Source organism: Sebastes umbrosus, chromosome 1, assembly GCF_015220745.1.
Source record: "Sebastes umbrosus isolate fSebUmb1 chromosome 1, fSebUmb1.pri, whole genome shotgun sequence".
Lineage (NCBI taxonomy): Eukaryota > Metazoa > Chordata > Actinopteri > Perciformes > Sebastidae > Sebastes > Sebastes umbrosus.
This window is the reverse complement of record NC_051269.1, coordinates 37,456,630-37,481,318: the sequence shown is the minus strand read 5'-3', so window position 1 is coordinate 37,481,318 and position 24,689 is coordinate 37,456,630. Positions and strand designations below refer to the sequence as shown.

Genomic DNA, 24,689 nt, shown 5'->3' with positions numbered 1-24,689 from the left:
AAGAAAAAAAAGCTGTTTGCCATCAACAACAGGTAAAAAATCATAGCATCTTTATTTCCTGTACTCTTTGGCTGTTTCTCTTTTGCGTTTCACACTGTGGCAATGTGTTAATGAGGGAAAAGCAGCTTTCAGAAACATGCTGAGGTGTTGAGATTTATTTTCCACACTTTCTCTGCATGAAAACACTCTTTTTAATCAGTTTTAATCCTGCAGTGGCATTTACTCAACAGGGGGACTCAGTGGCCTTTAAAGCAACACTGAGGCGTCGGCATACTGGCTACACCCGAGGGTGCCTCCCACGGTGAAGGGTTTGGGAACGGGAGAGAGCAAAAGAGAATTAGCATTACAGAAATACACACACAGAGAGGCTTCATCTGTATGGCCACAGCAAGCAAACCCACGCTCATGATTTCATCCATCCTTAAGAGTCTGGTTGGTGCACTGTAAGTCAGTACAGTCTGACAGTAATGTGTTTGTTGTTTTTCTTTGCAGATGAATGACCTGGAGGCCTGTTTAAGTATGCACTGTGAGTCTCTCTAGAAAGAGGCGGCATCATTAAACAGCTCTGGAGAGAAAAGAAAATCACACCAGGCAAAAAACAAAAAACAAAGGGTATTTTTTTTACGCCCACTGAACAGGAAGTGAATTTCTGTTCAGCATATCTCGAGTGCCGCTGTCATTTAAGTCATGCTAGAAGCACTCACACCTCACCTACTGAGGGTTGTGGGGACCACACACTGCAGAGAGCAGAGAGGAAATGGCGTTAGTATCCACCACCGAGCCGCTCGGGCTGCCTCTCCGTGACCAGGCTGACAAAAAAAACTGTGTCTTTTCATGCTCTGCTGGCCGCAGTTCAAACCCCATCAGCAGGGGCGTTTGGCCACAGCTCATAGGAGGCTGCAGCGCAAGTAATCCTTATTTAAGCAACCGTTGTCATTGCACTCACGTCAACAGGATATTCACAGACAAACCTCGACCACAACTACGTCAGACCAGAAAGGTGTTAGCCTGTAAACAATTCTTGAACATACATACATACATACATACATATAGAGTCGACTAGTTTGAACCGGTATCATTTTATATTTAGATGTTTTTTACTGACTAACCACAAGAAGGAAAAGACATGTAAACATGTTAACTTACTGTAGCCCATTCCCTGAACAAAGTACTTGAAGGCCTCGGCAAGTTTTCCCGGCTGTGAAAACATAAAAGCATCAAAGTTAGAAGATAATTTAAACAAGAAAATTACGAAATGACCAAACCTGAAATCTAAAAACAACCAACCTGCACAACTTGGGGCAAACCTCCACAATCAGCCATCTGGAGAAAATGATCAGTCTCGTTAATAAATGCTTTGTACAGTCAAAAAAACAATATCATATATTTTATTCAGCTTCACCTTTAGCAGTGTGGTCTTGGTTGGATTTAACCTGGAATTGCACTCCACCTGAAAGACCAATGAGAGGTTTACAACTGAGCTCAAAGAAAAAGAGAAATAACTGCTGACGCTTCCCAAATCTTCTCAGGTTACTGAGATGACGGAGTATAACTCACCACAGCCTCAACAGCAGGTGATGTGTCACCAACCACCAGCAGCGAGGGGCACCTGGATGGGATAAAAAAAAGATGAAATATTCTCAAAAACCGTGCACTCAAGAGACGAATGTTTATTTGTGTCTTCTTAGTCTCAAAACCTACGTTAGTGTGTTGACTGTGTCCTCATTCAGACCTACGATAGGCCTCTCAACATCCAGGTCCCGACGGCTGGTGCAGGGAGACAAATCACGATTAGTTAGCAGGGGTGGGGGAAAAAATTTGGTACAGCATAGAATCGCGATATTTTGCGTGGCAATATCATATCAATACACAGTATCGATACACTATTATTATATAACCTATTAACCTCTCAATAATCTGACTGTCGCTATTCTGTCTTTTAGAGGTTGCAGCGGGCTCAGTCTTAAGATCTTGAAGATACTGGTATCATATGAAAATAGAAAACCTAAGGAATCCATTGGTACCAACCATGTCATGTTAGCTTGTTGGAAGAACGCTAAATAACGATTCAAAGTTACACAAAACTTTTGGCGAGGAAAAACTGACATGGCCATTTTCAAAGGGGTCCCTTGACCTCTGACCTCAAGATATGTGAATGAAAACTCCGAGATGAACAGAGTGAAAACTGCATCTTATTAGAATAAACAGATGTTGGCAAACTGCATAATTTGCAGTTGAAAAAAAGGTCATAAATCGCAGTATATCTTATCGCAATACTATCGCAAAATGTTTAAAATCGCAATAAGATCGTATCGTGACTTAAAGGAACAGTGAGTAGGATATGTTGGTATGTAATGGTGAGGTTGCTGATTACAACCTCTCCCGCGTGCAAAGCGTGCAAGATTGCTACGGTGGCCGACGTGAAAACGCAAATGGCCCTCTCGAGAGACAGTTGTTGTAAGAGTAGAGTGCTTTGAATGTGTGTATACGTGGGAAGTGAATGGTGAAGAGAGAGCGGCGGCGACAGGAGTGAGTAACGTTATCGACTCCGGCCCAGGCAGGAAAAGTTAACAGTGTTTGGTTTGTCTGTTCAGGGCTACTGTAGAAACATTGCGGTGCAACATGGCGGACTCCGTAAAGAGGACCTGCTCGCTATGTCGATATAAACGGCTCATTCTAAACTAACGAAAACACAACGATTCTTACTTTCAGGTGATTATACACTGAAGAAAACATGCTTATTAATATTATATTCCATTTATGCTAATTGATCCCCCTAGTTGTTACACACTGGTCCTTTGAGTATCGTGATAACATCATATTGTGGGGCCTCTGGCGATTCCCACCCCTATTAGTTAGTGTGCATGATTTAATATTACACCCTTGTTCTTTGTATTATGTGATGCAGTGCTTCTTTCCATGTATTCAGATCTGGCCGACTACAAGTTCTGATACTGGAAGAGGAATCTACATGTCTCAGTTGTACCCATAAATGTGATCAAGAACACATACATTCATTGTACATTCATGTAGAGTTTAAACTAATGTATTGCATCGTACTATTGGTAGGAGCCACAGAAGAGGGCCAGGTTGTCCTGGTTGATGTCTTGGGCGATGTGGAGGCGGTAGGTCTGGATCAGCTCCAGGTTATCTGTCAGCTCATCCTGGGGAACAGAGCAGAGCAAAACAAATGAGTTCAAATGAAATGAGAGGTAGACTCCATATAAATTAGCTTCAGCGCTGCAGTTATTAAAACTGAGTCTGTAATCTCCATGTCACATCTACCAGTCTATGTATCCAGGGGGACAGAAATAGAATAATTGTCTGTTATAAGAGCGAGATGAGGTAAAGGCATCAAGGGAAATCAAGAAAAAAGCCTCCTGAGTTTCAGTTAGTGTTTCACACTGTCAATGAAAAAGGTCAACAACATTGAGAAAAGAGCACATGGTGAGTAATGTAGCGTGAGAGAGACTCACAGTGCTGAAGTGGTGAGACATGATGATATCCACCAAGTTACTGGTCCATCCAGTCAGCTGCACACGAGAGAAAGACAGATCAAGTTAGGACAAGAGATGACTTTTTCTATGTACATAGGAACCTTATAGCCATGTCTGCGTCTACATGTAGCGTATGCACATATTTAATGTTTGATTTTTACATTTATGAAGGAAGCAAATACACAGAGAAGCCATATTTAAGTTGTAGAAATTGTGAAGGATGGGTCGTCGCGGTGACCTAGTAGTTGTGGTGCATACTATTATAAATGCAACCTTCAGGTCAGGCAGCTTTGTCGCAAAGTCATACCCCTCTGTCTCTCTCTCCCTTTCTCCATCACTACTGTATAGGGGTGTCAATCGATTCAAATGTTTAATTGCAATCAATCGCATGATTGTCCATAGTTAATTGCAATTAAATGCAACTTAATCGCACATTTTGTATCTGTTCAAAATGTACCTTAAAGGGAGATTTGTCAAGTATTTAATACTCTTATCAACATGGGAGTGGGGAAATATGCTGCTTTATACAAATGTATGTATATATATATTACAGGAAGTCAATTAACAACACAAAACAATGACAAATATTGCCCAGAAACCCTCACAGGTACTGCATTTAGCCTAGAAATATGCTCAAATCATAACATGGCAAACTGCAGCCCAACAGGCAACAACAGCTGTCAGTGTGTCAGTGTGCTGACTTGACTATGACTTGCCCCAAACTGCATGTGATTATCATAAAGTGGGAATGTCTGTAAAGGGGAGACTCGTGGGTACCCATAGAACCCATTTTCATTCACATATCTTGAGGTCAGAGGTCAAGGGACCCCTTTGAAAATGCCCATGCCAGTTTTTCATCGCCAAAATGTGCTGTAAGTTTGGAGCCAGATCTATCTAACTTTAAAACTGAGCTCACTACAACCTCTGAAAGATTGATTGCGTTAATGTGTTAAAGAAAGATGTGGCAATAAAAAAAAAATTGCTTTAACGCGTTACTATCGCGTTAACTTTGACAGCCCTACTACTGTTACTATCCAATAAAGACAAAATGCTAAAAATATATATAAAAAAAGTAAAGGGTGTCTCCTCTCTATCATTTTCTTTTATACATCTGGCTTGGTAGAGCCAAAGAAGAGAACAGATGAAGTGGGGGGATCTCAGTCTATATGGGACAAAGGTCATATCAACCTCCCCCTGGCTCCATGACTGTAACACTAAAGCCACCCACCCACACATGGTCAGTGGTAAAATTGTTCTGCGCTGGCTGTGGCGTCACCCTCAAAGTTCAAATTATTTCAACTTTGTCCTCTGTTGCTGCTGACCTTTCAAAGCGCAATGAGATAATATCTGCACTGTTGATACCTAGAAACAGTGAATGCCGTTCCTTATTACTTATATTATACCCATATTATACCATATTATGATAAATATACTATCATGTGAAGGCAGCTTAACATGGCAAAGAATGTTCTCCCCAACCAACCCTGTACACTAATACACACAACAATGTGAGGCTCACAGTATTAAAGCACAGTAGGACACTACAGTAATGTGACCCATCATGTCCTGCACTTGAAGTGAATTATTCTACTCAAAATGAAACAAATCCCATTGAATGAACACTCGCAGTGCTGTTATAACAAGTTTGTCAAGTAAAATCTAGCTTAGTTTTGATTAACTTTGGAGTGACCTTAACCCAAAAACTGCAGGTATGATCAAATTAACACAGGATTAGAGTCCATGCCTGTGTTTCTAATGCCATTAATACAACACTCCGGGTACGATCTCCCGGGAATATGAAGGCTTGATTTACGGTACAAAGGAAGTGCGTCAACCATTTCGCAACGAAAACAGGTGGAGAATAGCTCCTCTTTTATTTAGCTATCGGTAGCTATCCCCAGTTACCAAAGAGTATCAATGTAAGTTCTTCGCAGTTACTATCACCAGTAGTGGAAATGGCGGACGTTGAAACGACCGAAGTAACTGTGGAAAACAAACTGCAGTGTGTCCTGTGCAGTGTTGGCAACTCTTTTCCAATGGAAGTAGCGAGCACTAGCTCCAAAAGCCGCTAAAAAAAGTCACCAGATGACATCATACGTAGATTTGCATAAAGCTTAGTAGACCAGCAGAGACCCTGTGCTGTTGGTAGAAGAGCCATGGACTCTGATTAGTCTGAGCAGCATGCATGGAAATTAATTACAAAATAATGTATTTGACTACATTTCTTGCTTTTTCCCTGATCGTCTGAATAAGTCACTAAATGTGTTGCTAGTAGAAGACTCTTGGGATGTCCCGAATACCAATTTTGGGGTTTCAAAGCTTCGGTGAGAAACATTTGAATGTATTCGAAGCTTTGCGGTCATGTTTTTCTGTCCGTCTGTCTCCGTCTCCACCGTTTCAGTGCCGCTGCCGCACTACTTTTCAAACATGCACCTCTATACACAACAAACAGCGATATCCGTCTGAGAATAACCAATACTAATTAATGTTGAATATGTATAATGAATAATGTGGGATTATTACTTATTTCATGGGCTATTTTTGGATTTATGCTTTATTATTACATACTTATATAAAAAAACAAAAAACAAAGCTTGTAATAATAAAGGAAAACGGAAAGCAACCCGTTGTCTTTAAGTCTATAACTTATCTTATTTATAAAAATATATCAAGTATATTGTGGATATTAACGGTGGATTGGTGTCAGCATCGATGTTTCCATAACAAGTAATCATATTTAGTTCTTTCATCATATAGAATAGAATGAAATGCTCGGCATAAATAGCATAAATAAGTGATCTTAAAATAGTATGGTTAGGGTAGAGAGCATAAAGGAAAGTGGTTGAACGTCAAAATGCATCCATTAATAACAACCTAACAAATGGCTGGAAACTGAACTGAAATGGCTGGTTAATTATTTAAGTAACAGCTCTAATGTATGTTGCAGAGCGTACGGAGGACTTTCTAGGTTTATGCTGTGGTGGTAATACTGACCTTTGAAGCCGCCCAGTCGATCCAGCCTTCAGCACACGGGTCGACGTTGATCAGAACCAGCCCCTCCACCAGGCTGGGGTTGTTCAGCTAGGGAGGGAAGGACGCATGTCAGTGCCAACTTAAAATGTATGACATTTTCACCAATAACATAGTCCTACATGGGTGTTATATTGCATTGTGCATGCTGTGGTGTGCTTACAGCTTTCATTCTTGTGCAAACATACAGTGTGGTTCAGTCTTCGCATCCTCTGATCCAATTAATTAAATGAATTGTGCCTATCCATAGCTACAGTATATCCTCACAATGAAAAGTTTGCTCAAGATTTTCTGTATTCCCCGAACAGCGCAGATTCAGGATTAAGCCACTGCAGTGTTCTCTAAAGCGATAATAAAAAAGTGAAGCATGTCTGTTCGTTAAAATGAAGACATGAAACAATGAAGATGGAATCCGGGGCTGCTAAATTAAGGGGCGCGTTTTTTTGGAATTGCCTGAAGACAGAGAGAGGATGTCTGGGGAAATCTGAGCTCCATCTCGCCCAATGCTGAGGGAATACTGCGGATGCTGCTTTCAACACGATGCAAATGAAATGCAGCAACAGCTGCTATAAATCTATCAAAGGGTAAACACATTTTGTTCCAAGCCGGTTAGAGCAAATGCATTTCAGAATCTATTTCCTTCATTAATTCTAAACAAGAGCAGACTCAACCGTAGACAGCCTGGCTGCACGACTACTAATCCCTACACCTTCCCTTTCTACTCCTGACCACCATCCTCTCTTTCCATTATTCATCTTCCAGTGCTTCCTTGCTCTTCTCTGTCACTTCGAGCGCTTTCTGCTCTACTGTACACACATTGTGCTTATTTTAGCCCCGCTGCGTTGAGTGCAGAAACAAGACGTAAGCAACCGAGAATCACCAAGGTGATTTATCATTTCGAGAATGGCAGCGTATGCAGCAGACTGTGGGAGAAACCTGATGCCCTGTGTGGGCTTGATGGGAGGCTTTAATGTTCAGTATAACAAGCTGTGTGGCCTGAAAACCTTCAATTATTACAGACGAGGAGGAGAAAAAAAACAATAAAGATGTTGAAATGTCCTGATGGGGACTCACTGCAAAGCGGGAGAGGATGTACGCTCCTGCTCCCACGCCGATGCCGATCATGCTGCTGACCCTGCAGAGAAACCGCTGGTTAACATGGGACTGGAGATGAGTTAGTTTATTTATGTACATTATCATTGATTAGCTATCGACAAAGGGGGGGTTGGGGGGGCACTCACTTGAGCTGAGTCATCACAGACGGCAGCATTTCAGCCAACTCGTCCATGGTGGGGTAGCGATAACTGGAGACAGAAGAAACTCATGTGAGTCCATGCGATACGAGGTTATTTCCTCATGTTTGAATTAATCAGAGAAACTGAGTTTATCATAAATTTAAATACTTAAACACTCTTTTGACTAATAGGTTGGACAATGAATGAGCTTCCATTAGCAGATGAACTGCCAGCTCACTGTACAGCTCTAACTAAACAAATTGAGTGCGGCTGAAATAAATGTGCTCTCATTTATCAGCGCGTGTAAAAAACAGTATGACACCCACCCGCTGGGGAAGGGAGGAGCACCCTCCTGCTGGCCGGGCGCGTCCACGTGAACCACTGCAAAGTGCTGCGTGATCTCCTGCATGTCCTCATAGTTGAACAGGGTGTTGAAGCACGACTTGTCTGGAAAGGTGCAAACAGTTCAGGAGGTTAAACTCTGTCGAGGACCTGAGTGTGACTGTCTGGTGCAGAGGCTAAAACAAAGCAGGTTCATCATCACATCCAGGACATTGTGTATCGATGAGTCTATTTTTGGCTGACTTACGGTTGAGGCCGATGTCGTGATAGGTGAGGATGACGGGTCTGTTGCCCTTGGGAACGCCTCTCATCGTCACATGGAGAACGCCATGGGGAGTCTCAATGTCATGCTCCTGTAGCCACAGAGAAGAAGAAGAAGAAGAGAGTGATGTTCGGGACTGATGGATCAATACATGGTGTGTGTAAAAAGAAAAGGCTTAAACACAAGACCTAACGTTCCACTACTTTAATGTGACGTGTGTGTTGTCTGTCTCTGTCAAAAACAACAATTCTGTCTCTGTAGCTAGCTTTGAAGCCTGATAGAGTTTTTACCCCAGAACTCCAGCATTAGGGCTGCACAATTAATCGAATATCTATCTAGCATTAATCGTGATCACCATTTTGGCTTCCTACAATTAAATGATCAACTGCAATATTCACATTTAAAATGTTGCTCTATATCAAATCAAGTGCTTCCTAACCGAACAGCTAGTCAACAAGGGGCAATTGAGATGTTTTGGCTTCTCTTTTGGGGAGCAGTCTGTGCGTGCACTCTGAGTGTTGCAGCTGCAGTCCAGAGTAGAAGAGTAATATACTGTATATTAGGGCGATATGGAGGAAATCAAGTATCACAATATTTTTGACCAAATACCTCGATATCGATACGTTATTGTAGGGTTGACCATTGGTTCTTTCACAAAATATTTGCATGAGATTTTTGATAAATAATCATCAGTAATGTGGATATAATGACTAAGTGGGTAAAGAAAAATAATAGGAAAGCTAGAACAGTCTGGCAAGACTGGTAAAATTATATCACTTTAGCACTTAAAACCAGGAAAAGACAACACTTATACCATATCACAATATTACGATATCCAAAATCTAAGACGATATCTAGTCTCATATCATGGTGTTGATATAATATCAATATATTGCCCAGTCCTACTGTATATTAATCATTTACAGACATGCAAAACAAAAATGCACTTAATTCAATTGAAAAATAACCTTATTTTAAGCCTTATTTTGATGCAAAGATTTGGACATTAGCAGGAATGTAGCACAAAATGGCAGTGAAAGCAGTGCTCTTATTATTTAAATGTGAAAGTGTACATAATCATTTTGGCCATAATCGTGAAGCCCTATCTAGTATCATCCAAAACGTATTAAAAACACATAAAAGAGACATTTGGTTGACATAGTTCCTTGCGTCAGCATTCAGTTCGGACACTATAACACCGTAATCTCATTGAGACACAAAGTCTCGTTCTCAAGAGAGAAACCTGATAATATTTGTTGGCCACAGAGTAACTTTCTGGCCATCGGGCCATGGTTAATGTCGAACCCTGTCAATGGAGTTGTATGGCACTGAGACAGAAGCTACAGTACATCAAGCTGTGCCTGCTCGGTAGCAGCATAAATTCATTTTAGTATCGTTTTATTCTTTTTGGTAATAAAACAGCTTTAAGCAGTGGAATACTAATTATATCGTGTGGGCTTTTTCTCTAAACATGAACATTATCTCAGCTACGCACAAAGCAGGAGGTAATCCACAGGATTCCCACAGCAGGAATAAAAATGGAACTATTTTAGCCAAATTGAGCAATTTATGCCAAACTGAGTGATTAAGTAGGCACATGTAAAGAGAAAAAAAGAAACAATTACCTCTACAAAAATGCTTGAACAAAGCTTGAACATAGCAGTGATGATTTTTTTCACAAAAACGAGACACAGGAGACACATGTTCCCTGAAGTAAACACCCAGTGACCACAACACAACATTTAGGGCGCTTTCACAAGCCATGGTCTGTCTGGTTAGTCCGAATCCGAGTGGAATTGAAACTTTTGGTTCGTTTTCTATTTAGTCTGGTTCGGTTTCACAGTGCACAAATTGTAACGGACCAAAGAAAAAAACATATTTGCCACGGGGTGTGTATGAAGGAGCAAAATTATCTTATTCGTCTCGAGAGCTGCCACTTCTATGCAGGGAATCACGGACTTTGATATATTGCTATCAACGTTTTTTCACTTTGACTTGGCACTGATCTACTGTGAGCATGAATCCCTCCTCCAAATTATCTCGAATGACTTTTTAAACGTCACTATTTTCGTGGACTTTATTTTGCATATTCTGTATGTTTTCTTCGGCCCAGATGTCAAGCAAACATTGGATTTTGTTAGTCCTCTCCCACTCATGTTAACCTGTCGTTTACCTGTGTCCATCTCAACTAATGCCTGCGCAGTCAGCCTGCGTTTTGGTTTGCTTGGAAACGGTCTGAGACCACCTCTCGCAAGCGGTCTCGGCCCAGTTGTTTCGGTCCGCACCAGATCACAATTACTGCGTTCACAACTGCCCAAACGAACCGCGCCAGAGTTTGATTAAAACGGACTAAATGCTGGCTTGTGAAAGAACCCTTAAGGTTTCCATCTCAGATTGAGGATGCAAAGCATGTACCTCTTCTCCGCCACACATTCCTTGTACCCTTGGACAGACAAAGCAGCGAATAGGCTGTCTGGGAAACAGTCTTTTTATCCGGGGGTCTGAATCTCACAGCGCTTTCACAAGTATGACTCTACAAAAATGAATGTCTTAGCAGAAAGACCCATTAAAATTCAAAAGAGGTCACACCAGCTTCATTCTCTCCATCGCTTTCTTTTGAATATCTTTCTCTGTACAGAACAGAAAGCCTCACATCAGAACTTCACACTTGCTTCTACAATAAACACATTAAATGGCGAAAGGGTAATTTCAGCTGACACTTAATTTGACTGGAAGAAACTGAAACGTGATTAGGATGAAATGGGGGAATTAGTTGAAAGATGACATAGCAAAAACAATCAGAGGTTCTCATGAGAGTGAGAACGAGAGTAGGTAAGTGACAAAATGGGAAGTGATAAAATATACAGGAAGTGCAAAGCCAGTTTCCAGACTTCCCTCAGAATCACAGCATCACAAACACACACACTTCCCCAAGGTCAGCATGACTGGGGGTAATGCGTACAAAGGTGTGCAAGGTGTAGCTGCATGCATGTGTGTGTGTGTGTGTGTGCTGCACAGAGCAGGAGCGCCAGGGCGGGGCCCAGCGCTCGCCTGGTCTCAAGGCCCACTGGTCATCAATAATAAAGAGAGAGAGCCTGGGCGGTTGAGAGACACAGGTTATGGCTGACAGACACAGAGGGGAACGTGACTCGGACTGCTTCCCCTCCTGGTTTCCCGTTGCAGGCATTTGTCTGATGGATATGTGTCACTATCTCTTCAGAGGAGATGAAGGAACACTCTCAAGGACAAGGACTGCAGTAATTTATATCTGCAATCTGTAATGGACACAGTAACACAAAAAGGGAAAATACTCATCTCGTCAGCAACGGAGTGAGATATCTTCATTTGTGTGGGTGTTTGCACAGAGATTAGCCTGTCGCACAAAACATGAAAACTATGCAACCGAAAACGACACAAAGCAACGCCCACTGACTGTGTGCTAGTCTACCGACACCGAATATAACCTGAGATGGAATAAATCATGAAGAAACTCTCCTGTTGACAGGAAGCCCTGCGCTTATCGGAGGCCTTTTCACAGTCAATGAAAAGATTCTGCAACCTCGGCCTGGCGTCGGTGGCAGAACAACCTGTTATAGACGGAGAGGAAACTATTCATGGCTGTGTTGCTGCAGAATTTTTTGCTTTTAGACAAGGACAGAGTCAAGGACACGCAGTGTAGAAAGAGAGACTTTGCTCTAAGAAGGCAAACACACTGCCTTCTGTCATGTTCGTGCACTGTACATGCGCCAGAGAAAGCAGGCATGTACACCCCATCGGTGACAGGAATTAAAAAAGGTGATGGGAACATAGATGGGAAATAGAGGAAGATGAGATAGAGAGCTTGGAAGTGGATGGGAGGAAATAGAGCGTGACAGCAAGCAGGGACAGGAGGAAAGACAGGGGGAGTCCTGTATGACTAACAGAGAGGGGCGCATTGCTTTAATTCATCCAGCCATGTCCTGGCACAAACAAGTGGAGAATTATGGAGAAAAGGGCAGTGGAAAGGGAGTGAGGGAGAGGACCTCTTATCTATCCATTTAGCTCTTGGCATAGTTTGAAAAAGCTGTATTGATCTGGGAGTGCTGCCATTTCCTTTCACAGACACACATGGGTATATATATGTACACAGCAGCATCTCAAGAAACCAGACATGGGGTGGGGCTGCTAGCCTGGACAGCCAGAGGGGGAAAAAGAGGGAGAGCACTGCAACACTTTTTTTCATCTTTAAAACATTCACAGTGGCTAGTAGTTGGACAATAAGTGTGTGTGGCTGTTTGGGGGTGGTCGTAGATGAGACAGGAATACTGAGTAGGGGTTTGTGCTTTGAGGAGAGGGGCTTCAGGGGCAAACAGGGGAGGTAAGCACTTGGGTTTTGGTGTCAGTACGAAGGAGGGTGAGGGAGGTGAAAAAAAGGAGAGCAGTATGTCATGCTGTTCCTCTTCCCGCAATCTCTCTTATCAATCCCCTCCTCCTCCTTCTCCTCTTCCCTGTTTTCCACGCCCTGCCAGGAACGAGATCAATCACCCCTGAGATCAGCATTACAGGGCAAGAAACACAGATCATGCCTGCAAACGAATTCAATGTACACACAAGAACATATGCACACACATCCACGTCTCTTATGCATGTTCTCCAGTGGGATCATCCCAGGTACATGCCACCCTGCTCTCCTTTGGCACAAACACACCTGCAGCACACGTACACTATGTGTGTGTGTCATCGAAGCAGTGGGCTGAAACTACAAACTCAGAGTCTCTGCAGGGGAGAGAAGGAGCCGCTACAGTGGGTTTTTGGTGTGTTGTCGTGCTACAGCGTATGGGGGGATGAGTGACCTCCCTGCCCGTTTTCAGTGATAACTGAATGAGGAGCACAATGCTGGCACTATGCACCATCCACAGCAGAACAAAAACATTCCTGCAGTTATGGATAAGCACAAAAGTACACATTTGAGATATACAGAAACATGCACCCTGAAACACTCATACTGATGGACACCCATACACTGAAAGGCACGAACACATCATCTGGTTGTGGCATTTGCAGATTCAGAGACACTTGCACACATGCATCTTTCATATCATCACATTACAATGCACCACTGCACCCTCAGCATGTGCAGGCTGCACACATGGGCACTGTAGGCAAACATACACTGAACAAATGTTCACCCCACACAAGCAGCTGCCCAAAGAGAAAAAGCCCAAAGTCTCAGCCGCCTGCTGAAGGTGGTGACAAGCAAGCCAGGAAAGACCCCCGCAAGCTTTTCCCATCCTAGAGCCAGCTGCTGTCCCCTTCTTTGGGGAAACCACACAACATCCTCCCCCCCACTAATCCTAACCAGAAGCCCCTGCTGCAAGGACCCAGCCAGGTGTGTCAAGGCAGGCAAGATGCATTTGTCACTCACCACTCCATTCCCAGAGCATGCAATCTGGTCCAGGTCCAGAATAGCTGACATGTTTTTCCCACGCAGGAGAGGAGTGTGTTATGCTATGTGCAAGTGTGTGCTGGGCAGCTTTGAAGAGCTCCAAGAGGAGGAGGAGGAGGAGGAGGAGGAAGCGGAGGAGGAGGGTGGGAGCGTTGGTAGGAAGGGAGGGATGTAGGGTGAGGCGGCTAGAGCAGCAGCGACAGGGAAGACGGAGAAGAGAAGGAGGAGAGAGACACAGCACCGGGAGCGAGGAGGAGATGGGTAAATAATCTGAATGAAAGCAGAAGAGGGGGGGTGCTGGTTAGGATGCAGAGTGAACAAGAGAGAGACAGAGACAAGAGGTGGGAAAGAGAGCAGGAAAAAGAGACAGAGGGGGAGGAGAGTGAGACTGCAGTTTGTGCTTTGTAGTCACAGCGCGTCCGTGCATCCAGCCACCGGTGCGTCTAATTGGATTGCGGCGGGTCAGGTGGGTAGAGGGAGAGGGTGGGACTTAGCGGTGAATAGAGGAAAAAAGGAGGGGGGGAGTGGGAGTTGGGTGCATGGAAGAGGGGTGATGGGGTGCAAACGATGCAGAGGCAGTCCAGGAAAGCGGGCAGGCTGCTGACGTCACACCGTGATACTGATAAAGTGAAGAGGAGAGGAGGCTGACTTTGACAGCTCGCCCTGGGCTGCATCAGCAAAATGGCTGCTCATCTCTGAGATTTACAAACAATTGTCTCCAGATTCACTTTAGCTTCACCTTGCTGAGGGAGAAGACTGCGAGTGACCTCAGCATCCAAATAAAAAACACCTCATGAACATGAATATCCATCATCAGACCCTGTTAATAAGCCACTCAGCAGGACTAGCGTAAAATGCAGCGGTCCGACATAAACCAACAATATCTTTGCTGCAAATTTTGACCACTGCAGCACTTCTTCATCCTCTAAAGCTCCAGTATTCATTCAAAAGACAGCCCTGATTATGTTCCAGGCTTACAAGAAACGAGCTACTATTTTTATTCAACGTTCACAACCCTGCATGGGAGGATCTATTTCCTCCCAACCTGCCTCCGAATCATTTGATCCACGTAGTTTATTGATCCCTCCTTTTCTACTCTCCTCTGCACGACTGCTAGCAGTGCAGGGCGTCACGCCTTTAGTTTGAGACAGGCTGCTCTGTGCAGCCAATGGCACGGACGCGAAAAGCACAGAGTGGGTGGGATTACGAAGACGAGGGGCGCTTCATTGGTTAGTTATTGTAGCAGCATGTTCGGTTGTAAACTGCTGTTTCTCCTCTAAATGTTTGCTGTCCTAACCCACAGAGGGTGTCACTGATGTAGTGTATGTACATTTCGAGGAATAAACACTGGTTATACAGAATACACAAATAAAGTAATACAGGTATCAAAAAATACACAAGAGAGTAGCATCTTGAACATTATTTCCATAGAGATTTTTTTCCACAGTGTCAAGTTTGCAAAAAAAAATAGAAGTTTCAGTCTATTTATTTCCATCTCCAGTCATTCAGGCCAGGTCGTGGCCAGAACATGACTTATTGCACGTATACTGTGATGTTATCACCAGATCATGGTGTAAATGGGATGGGTCACATCAGCTCATGGAGATGATGGGTCATGACCAAACACACGTTTACTCTTTCCTCAACAGAGCGGGTGCCTCTTTGTGTCATTACACTGAGTCATGTCTCAGTAGGACTCTGCAGTCTGAGGAGACATACAGGCACACAGTGACACTCTGCTGGTCTGCATAGCTCAGTTTGATGTAGAGCTTTGCATTAACGCTGCCACAATCTAAGGTTTGATTTCCCACATGTCCAAGCATATCAAGCTCAGGAAAACATTGTGTATTAAACTGTCCACCGCATCACATGACATGGTCAATTTTCATCCTCTTCTAAGATGGTGACTGGGCAAAATCTGTGCAATACATTGAATTTCTGTGACGCCTAAGCCTGACTTTAAGATATGCAAGACATACAATCAACGAAAAGAAAGGCACAGCAGACTAAGAACACATCACACAAAGCATAGCCCCTCCAGCCACACAATGGACAGGCTTATAGCGCCCTCTGCTGAGTTTAATGAGACAGTGTGTATTCAAAAAACCCAAAGACGTGACTTGTACACAGCTTCTTCTAGTATTTGTGTTGGGATGGTACACGTTCAAGAAGAGAAATGGTATCAAAACTGGACATAACCCAGAAATGTGACACCTAATAAGTGATTATCAATACCCTACATCAGTGGTTCCCAACCTTTTTCCTTAAGGGACTAAATTTCTATCATTGAGTAAACTGACAACCCCTGACTAAGTGATATATTTTATGGATATTTCATATTATGCTCAATGCATACCAATAACAACTGATAAACTGTACAATTAATCCAAATATTGAACGCAATAACTGCAGGACGTTTATTTAAAATGAGCAATTTGGATGAATTTTCAGCAGATTATTTCCTGTGAATATTGAATCAAATATGAGTTTTCCTGTTATATTTAGGAACTTTTAATACAATTCTCTGTCTTATGTATTTTTTTTTTAATTGTTAACAATCATACTTACTTAACAGGCTTCTTTTTTGACAAATTCAGTGTTTTCTGGCTGTTTAGCAGAGAGGGAAGGCTCTGCAAAAATAACTTGTGTTCAGATCTTCTCCGTGTCCTTATCCTGTTTATATCTTAAATAATAATAATCCAAACTTTAAAAATAACAATTTCATTTAATTTTCTTCACAGAAATTAATGAAATGCTGACTTATAGACAAATTGTATATTATTTTTAAAAATCGTCTTACACCCCTTCAAATCAAGAAGGCCTCGTGACTCCCCGCAAAGCTTTATGCTCCCCTAGTGGGAGCTGGGACCCCAAGGTTGGGAACCAGTGCCCTATATGGAAAAAACTGTCAAAGATAATAATCTAATAATGATAAACTCACAAAACATTTTGAGACGATCGACTAAAACATCACATGCATTCAGATTCTATGGATACCATCTCAGCTTTCCGCTCTGCACAGCAAACATCAACCTTAGATGATCTATTTTTAAAATGTACAGTCAGCCATTTCCACTTCCATGAGGTCACTCAGTGTTCATAGGTGGAGGAGACTGACTCACAATCTTCCTCGCTTCTCAGTGGTGTAAGCAGGACATCTGAAGGAACACATGACTGCAGCACCACACCCTCTAGGTTCTCCTCTCTGACCCCACCTCACCACCATCATCCACGCCGCCCTCCTCATGCAGGTGCAGAGGGTTTAGACTGAGACTGCTGCAGTACCTACAGACCGCCTGCGGTAGGAGCTTTAGTACTAGTCAAGAGGAGAGTAGCTGGATTTGTCCTCCAGATGCGGGAATGTCATATCTTTGCTCAGAGTGATGGTGGAGCGGTGAGGAGGACCCCACCCCCCTCCACACACACACACACACACACACACACACACACACACACACACAGACTATATTCATGGGAAGTCTGCTGCTAATGCCGTGTACTGCATGTGGGCTCCGGTTGTTCTTGGATTACTAAACTGTGTGACAGTGTTAGTCAGGTACAATGACATGACACTCCTTATTTCAACAGACTTTTTTACATCACATTTGAGCAGTTCATCTCAAACCAGCGAGCCGAGCCTTGTCCTACACTTGCACACAAAAATGCACAAGATTAAAATAGCAATACATATCTACCATATATCTGAGGAGAATTAGAACCGAAATTGATAAATCTATAAGGAACAATAATTCACTTTTTAACGTAGCCAATATATATGGTAATAGAGCTTGCTATCACAATTTAGCTTAGATGGGATATTTGCTAATTTGCTAATAAGATAGCTAATCCTCAGAATTTCTGCCCTTATGGTTTGTAAAAACAGTCTTACATTTTAATTTCTATGAACACAAAAGTATAAGTTTAGAAAGAAAATTTTACCTGTCCATTAGAAAAAAAAATAAATAAAAATTCTCTGATTCCAGCTTCTTAAATGTGGATATTTTCTGGTTTCTTTACTCCTCTATGGCATAAACTGAATTTCTTTGAGTTGTGGACAAAACAAGACATTTGAGGACGTCATCTTGAGCTTTGGGGAACACTGATCAATATTTTTCACCATTTTCTGACATTTTATAGAACAGAAATACAAAAATATACGTCCAGTGTGAAAATGATACCTCCTTGCAGCTCTTTAAATTGATTTGTATGTTCGAGTTATTCCAAAGATTGCTATCTTATTTGGACAGCAGGCCTTTTTCAAAGCAGACATTTTGACTTGTCAGAGTAGGAAAAGCTCTGGTGTTAGTAACAACACCTCTATTCAAGTGTGTCAGTAAGACATGACTGTGTGACAGTGAGCTGGCTCGCGTAATATCAGGACCCTGGAACAGCTGAATGTAATTCGGTTATCATTAATTGTATTTTTTACACGTGTGCGTTTCCAGATGTCAAAATGTCTTCCATTTATTATATCTATGAAGTTCTGACTTTAGTGTTAAAGTAACATTATTTATATGGAAATTTTGCAAATAGCGGTCAAAGAATCATCAGTTTATGGATTTGTCTTAATAATTTATTTTAGACTCCTGAGTGTGACCGTGTGAGGTCAAAATGGCTGCCATGGAAATAAGGTCAAATACACTTAAGACTGCCTCAATACCACTGAGACAAATTCTTTCTTTAACGTACAACCGCAGGACCTGAGCTGAATCACAAGAGGATGAGATATGACATTGGAAATATGAGCAGCTGAGCGACTGCAGCATTTTATGAATGTTAATGTGTTAGTGACAAAGCAGACAGCAATGGAGCATGTAGCATGCCGGCTACAGCTACCATGCTTTACTCTCCTCCTCTGCCTGCAGCAGCTATATTTAGCTCTGGTGGGATGCTGGAAGCAGCCGTGACTGCAGAAAGTGAGAGAGGGATGAAAGATTTAACCCTTTGCAGCCGTGACGCTTGTGAAACCCAGCAGAGTGCTTGCCTCTGGGAAGTCACTCCTCATGCAGGAGACTCTTTGAAGAAAAACAAATTGCATAGCACAGAGGTGGAGGGCCGGCAATCCAATTCCCCAACAGAGAAAGTATCAAAGAAAGGGATCTGGAACAGTGTCGTTCAAGGACAATACCCCTTCTTTCTTGAATGGTAATTATCTTACATTATCATATAAAAAGACCTGACTGCGTTTGAAATGCATACTGTGAAAAGGCAAACAAACACAATCTTACTGTGGAAGACACTCGCTGAGGCAACTATTAAACAATGTCTGAAATCACTGCACTATCTCTTCCTGATATTTACTAAGAAAGTAGGCGATACTCTGTAAAGATCTCTGTTCAACTGACCATGTTGTTCATAAAGCCCTGTGCAGGTAGCAAGACAATAGTTATTAGGGCTGCACAATTAATCAACATTTTATCAAAATCGCAATATGACGCAATATTTGAAATGTGTGTAAAAAATCCCTTTTAAATTAAATACTGTGGTGCTGCAGAGATGTACTCGCCTACACATCATATTCTACAGACTTAAGAAAACATCTTTGTTTGGTACAGATCCCCACAAAAATCACACCATCATCATTTTAATACGCTTTTTCAATGAAAATGAGAACAATGATGTAAAAATGTCCCTCTAATATCAAAAACCATATTGCAATTTCGATATCAGTAAATCAGTAAAATAATCGCAATTAGAGTTTCTTTCAAAATCGTTCAGCCCTAAAAATTATGTAATGATTCCAAAAAGTCCACTGTTTGTTCACTTTTATGGTATTTTGCCATTATTGCAGGGTTTGACAGTAGAGAGTGACAAGAGGAAAGAGAGTGGGTTGATATTAGGGCTGCAAATAACGATTATTTTCAGTGACGATTAATCTGTGTATTATTTTCTCGATTAATCGATTAGTTGTTTGGTTTATAAAATCCTAGAAAATAGGTGAAAAATGTTGGTTAGTGTTTCCAAAAGCCCGAGATGACGTCCTCAAATATCTTGTTTTGTCCACAACTCAAAGATATTTAGTTTACTGTCATAGAGGAGTAAAGAAACCAGAAAATATTCACATTTAAGAAGCTGCAATCAGAGACTTTTTTTTCTTTAAAAAATACTCAAACCGATTATCAAAATAGTTGGCGATTCATTTAATAATTGACAACTAATTGATTAATCATTGCAGCTCTAGTTAACATGTGCTGAAGGCTTTGTATTTAGAACAACAAGAAAACACAAAGCTTACCTCTAAATCTTCCTTATAGGGTGTCTCACAAACCCTGTCCTAACCAAAACAAATAGGTCACCAATGTGGCCTATTTGTTTGTTTGGTGGCTTTTCCTCAGTACAAATGAGCCACAGTGCACAAAATACCAGTAAAGTCCTACAAGTAGAATGTATACATCCATGCATAAACAAAGAAACCCTGACATTTAGCTAATGGTTCACCACAAAACAATCAGCCAAGAATTTACATTCCAGCAGATAATGGTTTACTCATGCTAACCCTCTTCAGTATTGTTTTCTGCATAGACTCCAGTCGTGTCCTTTTGCTTTCTCACTCACTAGTACAATGGCATGAGCTGAAACTGAATTCAAAATACTAAAAGATTGTTTTCAAGTGACCTTTGCCCCGTGCACACACACAGACACACAGATGCACATTAGTAACAGAGAGAGGGTTAAGCAGGACAGAGCCTGTTTGGCTGAAACATTGTTTTTCTGTTGTATTGCGTAAGCAAAGGACAAACTTGAAGAACAAGCTGAGCAAAAACAATGCATGACAAAAGCATTCAAAAGCTGTCACCTTCAGTTAACGGCCAGTAGTGTGGGGGATGACCCTTATAAAAAAAAAAAATCCTATATTTCACCAGCAATGCGGTGTGGGGTAAAATTGGATTTTGCCTGTGACGAACAATGTTCAGATGTAGGGCAAGTAAACAAATGGGTTCAGCAGTAGGGGGGTGAGAATGGGGTTGTGTCCCGATGCCCCATCCCCCTTTCTCAAACACAACAGCATCTCCTCAAACCATGGCACAACAGTGCTTTGTGTGGGAGCAGAGACCAACACTCACCTGGCAGTCGAAATCTTGAAAGTTGCGTGCATTCTGCAAGAAAGTAAAAGGGGAAAGTTAAAATATACCATAGGCTTATAGATGCCATATTTCTATATACATAAAGCCAATAATAACACCTATTGTATATGTGTGACACTCTGATGCAGTATTCATGTGTGAACAAATAGAATACATCTGGCAGTGTCCCACTTTTTACAAGCTCTTAATGTCTTTTGGTTAGCATGATTAGATCTAAACATTTGGTCATTATGCTACAAACAATAATCATGTCTGATCAGCTTGATTTCATTTCCTAAGCACATTACAGATTTAAACGGAGTCGGGTGTAATGTCTCCAAGTAAAGGCTGTAATTTCTGTATAATATGATTGGGCATGACATACTGTGGCGAGCACTTCATCTAGTTGTTTATGAATATATTGGTCCAAATGACTGTGAGGTCGGGATACATAATTGTGGCAATTTTCTGATTACAGCCAGTTATGGCTGCAAAACCTTTTTTAGGAAACAAATTGTCTTCTTCCATGCATCTTAAGTGTGCTTTCATTCCTAACCCGTTTTGTTCGGTTAAAACAATCTCGGGTTTGTTTGCCCGCTTAGTGCGGATTGTTTGGGCTGGTGTGAAAGCTGTCAATCGAACCCTGGTGCGGACCAAACAACCTAACCGAGACCGCCTGAAAAGGTGGGTCTCCAGGCAGACTCTGGTGCGGTTTGTTTGTGGTGTGAAAGTAAACAAATCAACCACAGCGATCTTATTGATCCGTATTTAAGGCAATGTATATAAGCACCTCAGTGTGGGTATATCCCCTGATTAATAGGTCAAAAGCTGTTAAAACTGCTGTGCTTGTATCCAACTCCGTGTACTTTGTCAGTTCATTAACTCCATTAATGAGTGTGTGACGGCGATCCCACAGTAATACGCCTCATGCACGTGTCCGTGCGATCCCCAACGTTTGCACCAGTCATCTGGGAGCGTGCAAATGGGCTTCTGTACAGTCCTGTTTCTACCATTATTCATCATAACATGCAGTCGATTTGCAGTCTAATAATACTAGTAACGCTTATAATCAGTTATTAAAGTGCTGCTTAAACTTCTGTCAGTCACTAGAATTTGATTTCCCCACGTGAGCCCTGCTGATGCAGGATGACAACTGCCAAAAAACTGTCCAATCAACGAGTTACCTGTCAGTCAGTAGGACTTCATGTTTACTCCTCTGGTTCGTTTGTAAAAGGTCAGTGTGAACAGGAACCGGACCAGAATTAAATGCATCATGTTGTCCTTTGGTCCAGACCAAATGAACCAAACTACAGGTGTGAAAGCACCCTTAATCATCATCATCATCAACAGTTAGGTACAGACACCATACTATGAGAAATGAGTTTAGTTTTCAAAACAACTTCATTCTTTGCATGTATAATGTAACGGTGAAGCATTTTTACAGAAAGTAAAGTCTCAGTTGGTGTTTGGTGGTTATTCAGACAGCAGGAAGCTACTGATGGGCAGAAAAGCGAGAGTGGGCAGAAACAACAAAGACGATTCTCGTGGGATTCAGTTATAGGACAGACCAGTAAGGTACATACTGGTGCAGAGAGGCAGATGGTGGCTATAAAGCTCTCCCTTTCTTCTTCTTACTAAAAGAGCTGTGCAGCAGAAATCATAGTAAAAACATGTTTCTAACCGAAGTCTACACTGCTATAATGCAGTTCCTCTGGTGCTGAAGTGTTGAATCAGAAATCAGCTTTATCTATTGTAGAGCGAAGATGAAAGTACACGAAGGAATTAGAAATATTTCCATGAAGAAAATAGCCCCAGGTTTATTACTAAAAAGCTTAAGCGGATATTTTGGGTGTTTTGAAGTGGGGTTGTATGAGGTACCTATCCATAGTCAGTGTATTACTTACAGTGGATAACTGTAATACTATATATATATATATATATATATATATATAATATATTGTACTGTAATACTGTGGGTGTGCCAGCCGTCATCTACTGTAGGTAATACACTGACTATGGATAAGTGCCTCATACAACCCCACTTCAAAACACCAAACTATCCCTTTAAGGTCTATTTATTACAAAGAACCTTAATGAAGGTCAGCTGCCTCAACATGAGGAGAGTGATGACAGTTTTTATAGAATTTATAGAGTAATCTGATCGGCCAAAGATGTGACGCAGCTGTGCTTATATAGTTGTTATTTGAGTTTATTACCCTTTTTTCTTGTTTTGTTCTCTTGTGCATGTTGTACTTGTTGTATAGTTGCTATAGCAACTATAATCTCATACATTTGTAACCTTTGCAGAAGCCCATTACACATGTTAGGTTGCTCTTTTCTGTTGTTATGGCTACTTTGCTGCTGCAGACAATACTTAGTTCTTCCTCGTACCTGGCTGCACCGTCACTGTAATCATTCGTAAGAGTATTATCTGTGTGGAAATCAGAACGTGTTTTCATCTCTTTCTGCACAGGATCAGAAAGAAAATGAGAATCCTCATTCATCACTGTTATCATGTCATGATCTCCATCTGCTTTCAAGACTCCTGGTTTGTCTTTTTAATGAGCCGGCCACTAGGTGGAGTGAGAGGTCAGTACCAGTATCCTTCATTCAGATGGTATTTATGATGTATACTGTATACATATATATATATATATATATAACAGGACATCTACTTTAGGCAGCATGCAGCCCAACAAGGAGAAATGTTCTCCTACTACTTAAGTGATGCAATCTCCTCAGACCTGATTCTTCACTACTCATTTCTCCTCTGAGGAGCCATACTCTCCTGACTGTCTGTGACAGTTGCCTGAGGGGAGAACAAAACAGTCTTTCTAATCAGCTAATCAGCTGTTGAGATGGAGCAGCGAAGAGGAGGAGGAGGAGGAGCCCAGAAGAGGATGGGAAGAGCTTTGATCTGCCATTTGTTTTTTTTCCTCCTCCATACTTCCGTCTGTTTTTGCCGTCGCTCACTTCCTACAATCTTTCAAGCCCTTAGAAATAAAGAGATGAGTTTCTTAAAGTTTCTCCTTTGATGTCTCCTCTTTCTTGCTTGTCTGTCTTTTCTGACTCTCTAAACGTCTTACGTTATACGGCTCGCTTCTCTTCTTCTCTCTTGCCTCATTCCGTCTGTTTTTTTCCTCTTGGCTCTCGCCCTTCTTTTCTTTCCTCACTCGACACAGTCAAGCAGATATGAATAATTCACTTTGATGAACAGGACTGCAGAGTGTGCAGGCCTAGTGTATATTAGACTATGCATTTGCCTGGGAGGACCATATGGGGTGCTCATTCACTTTAAATGTGCACCACATGTGTGTTTAGTATGTATGTGCGGTTCTACATATTTAAATAGTTCAGGTGCTGCCTGTTGCCTCAGCAGCTTGTCACCGTGCTGACCTCCCCACAACTCACCTTATTGGTCAGCAGTGGCTTGATCTCAGTCAGCTGTACATCCTGCAGCTCATCCATCTTCCTGTCTCGTCACTGTAAACCACTCTGTCCAAGAAGAAAAAGAGAAAAAATTATACTCCCAAATAATAAGCATAAGTAGATAGGAAAGCAAAATTGTACATTGTGAGACCTTTTCTTATTATCAATTAATATGTTGATTCTTTTTTCAATTACTTGATTAACTGTTTTAGACCAGTGGTTCTTAAGGCCCAGATACACCAAACCGACATCAAAGAACTAACGGCAACGAAGACCTGACTGTTGCGTCGCCTCACGTCTTGGCTAAAAGCTGAACTTGAACACACCGCAAAGACTACAGCCAACGGCCAACTAGCGTGTACCTTCTGCGCCTGCGTGAGAAGAAATAACGCTCCACACCATCAG

At 41.9% G+C, this 24,689-nt stretch overlaps 1 protein-coding gene across 3 annotated transcripts in view; it reads right to left on the bottom strand.

Moving 5' to 3' along the window:
* ndrg3a (ndrg family member 3a) overlaps positions 1-24,689 on the bottom strand; it is a 48,843-nt gene that overhangs the window by 3,082 nt on the left and 21,072 nt on the right. For 2 of the 3 annotated variants that reach the window (XM_037777730.1, XM_037777894.1), the window contains exons 2-15: positions 24,267-24,350; positions 20,856-20,888; positions 8,352-8,457; positions 8,089-8,209; positions 7,769-7,831; positions 7,602-7,662; positions 6,492-6,578; positions 3,477-3,533; positions 3,061-3,164; positions 1,702-1,767; positions 1,558-1,609; positions 1,403-1,450; positions 1,288-1,323; positions 1,147-1,198 (exon numbers count right to left, since the gene is read on the bottom strand). In XM_037777730.1, the coding sequence (XP_037633658.1) occupies positions 1,147-1,198; positions 1,288-1,323; positions 1,403-1,450; positions 1,558-1,609; positions 1,702-1,767; positions 3,061-3,164; positions 3,477-3,533; positions 6,492-6,578; positions 7,602-7,662; positions 7,769-7,831; positions 8,089-8,209; positions 8,352-8,457; positions 20,856-20,888; positions 24,267-24,323 (943 nt within the window). In that variant the 5' untranslated portion in view covers positions 24,324-24,350. Of the gene's footprint in view, positions 1-1,146; positions 1,199-1,287; positions 1,324-1,402; positions 1,451-1,557; positions 1,610-1,701; positions 1,768-3,060; positions 3,165-3,476; positions 3,534-6,491; positions 6,579-7,601; positions 7,663-7,768; positions 7,832-8,088; positions 8,210-8,351; positions 8,458-13,770; positions 14,160-20,855; positions 20,889-24,266; positions 24,351-24,689 lie in introns of those variants that run through there. The other variant, XM_037777806.1, reaches the window with a different exon arrangement.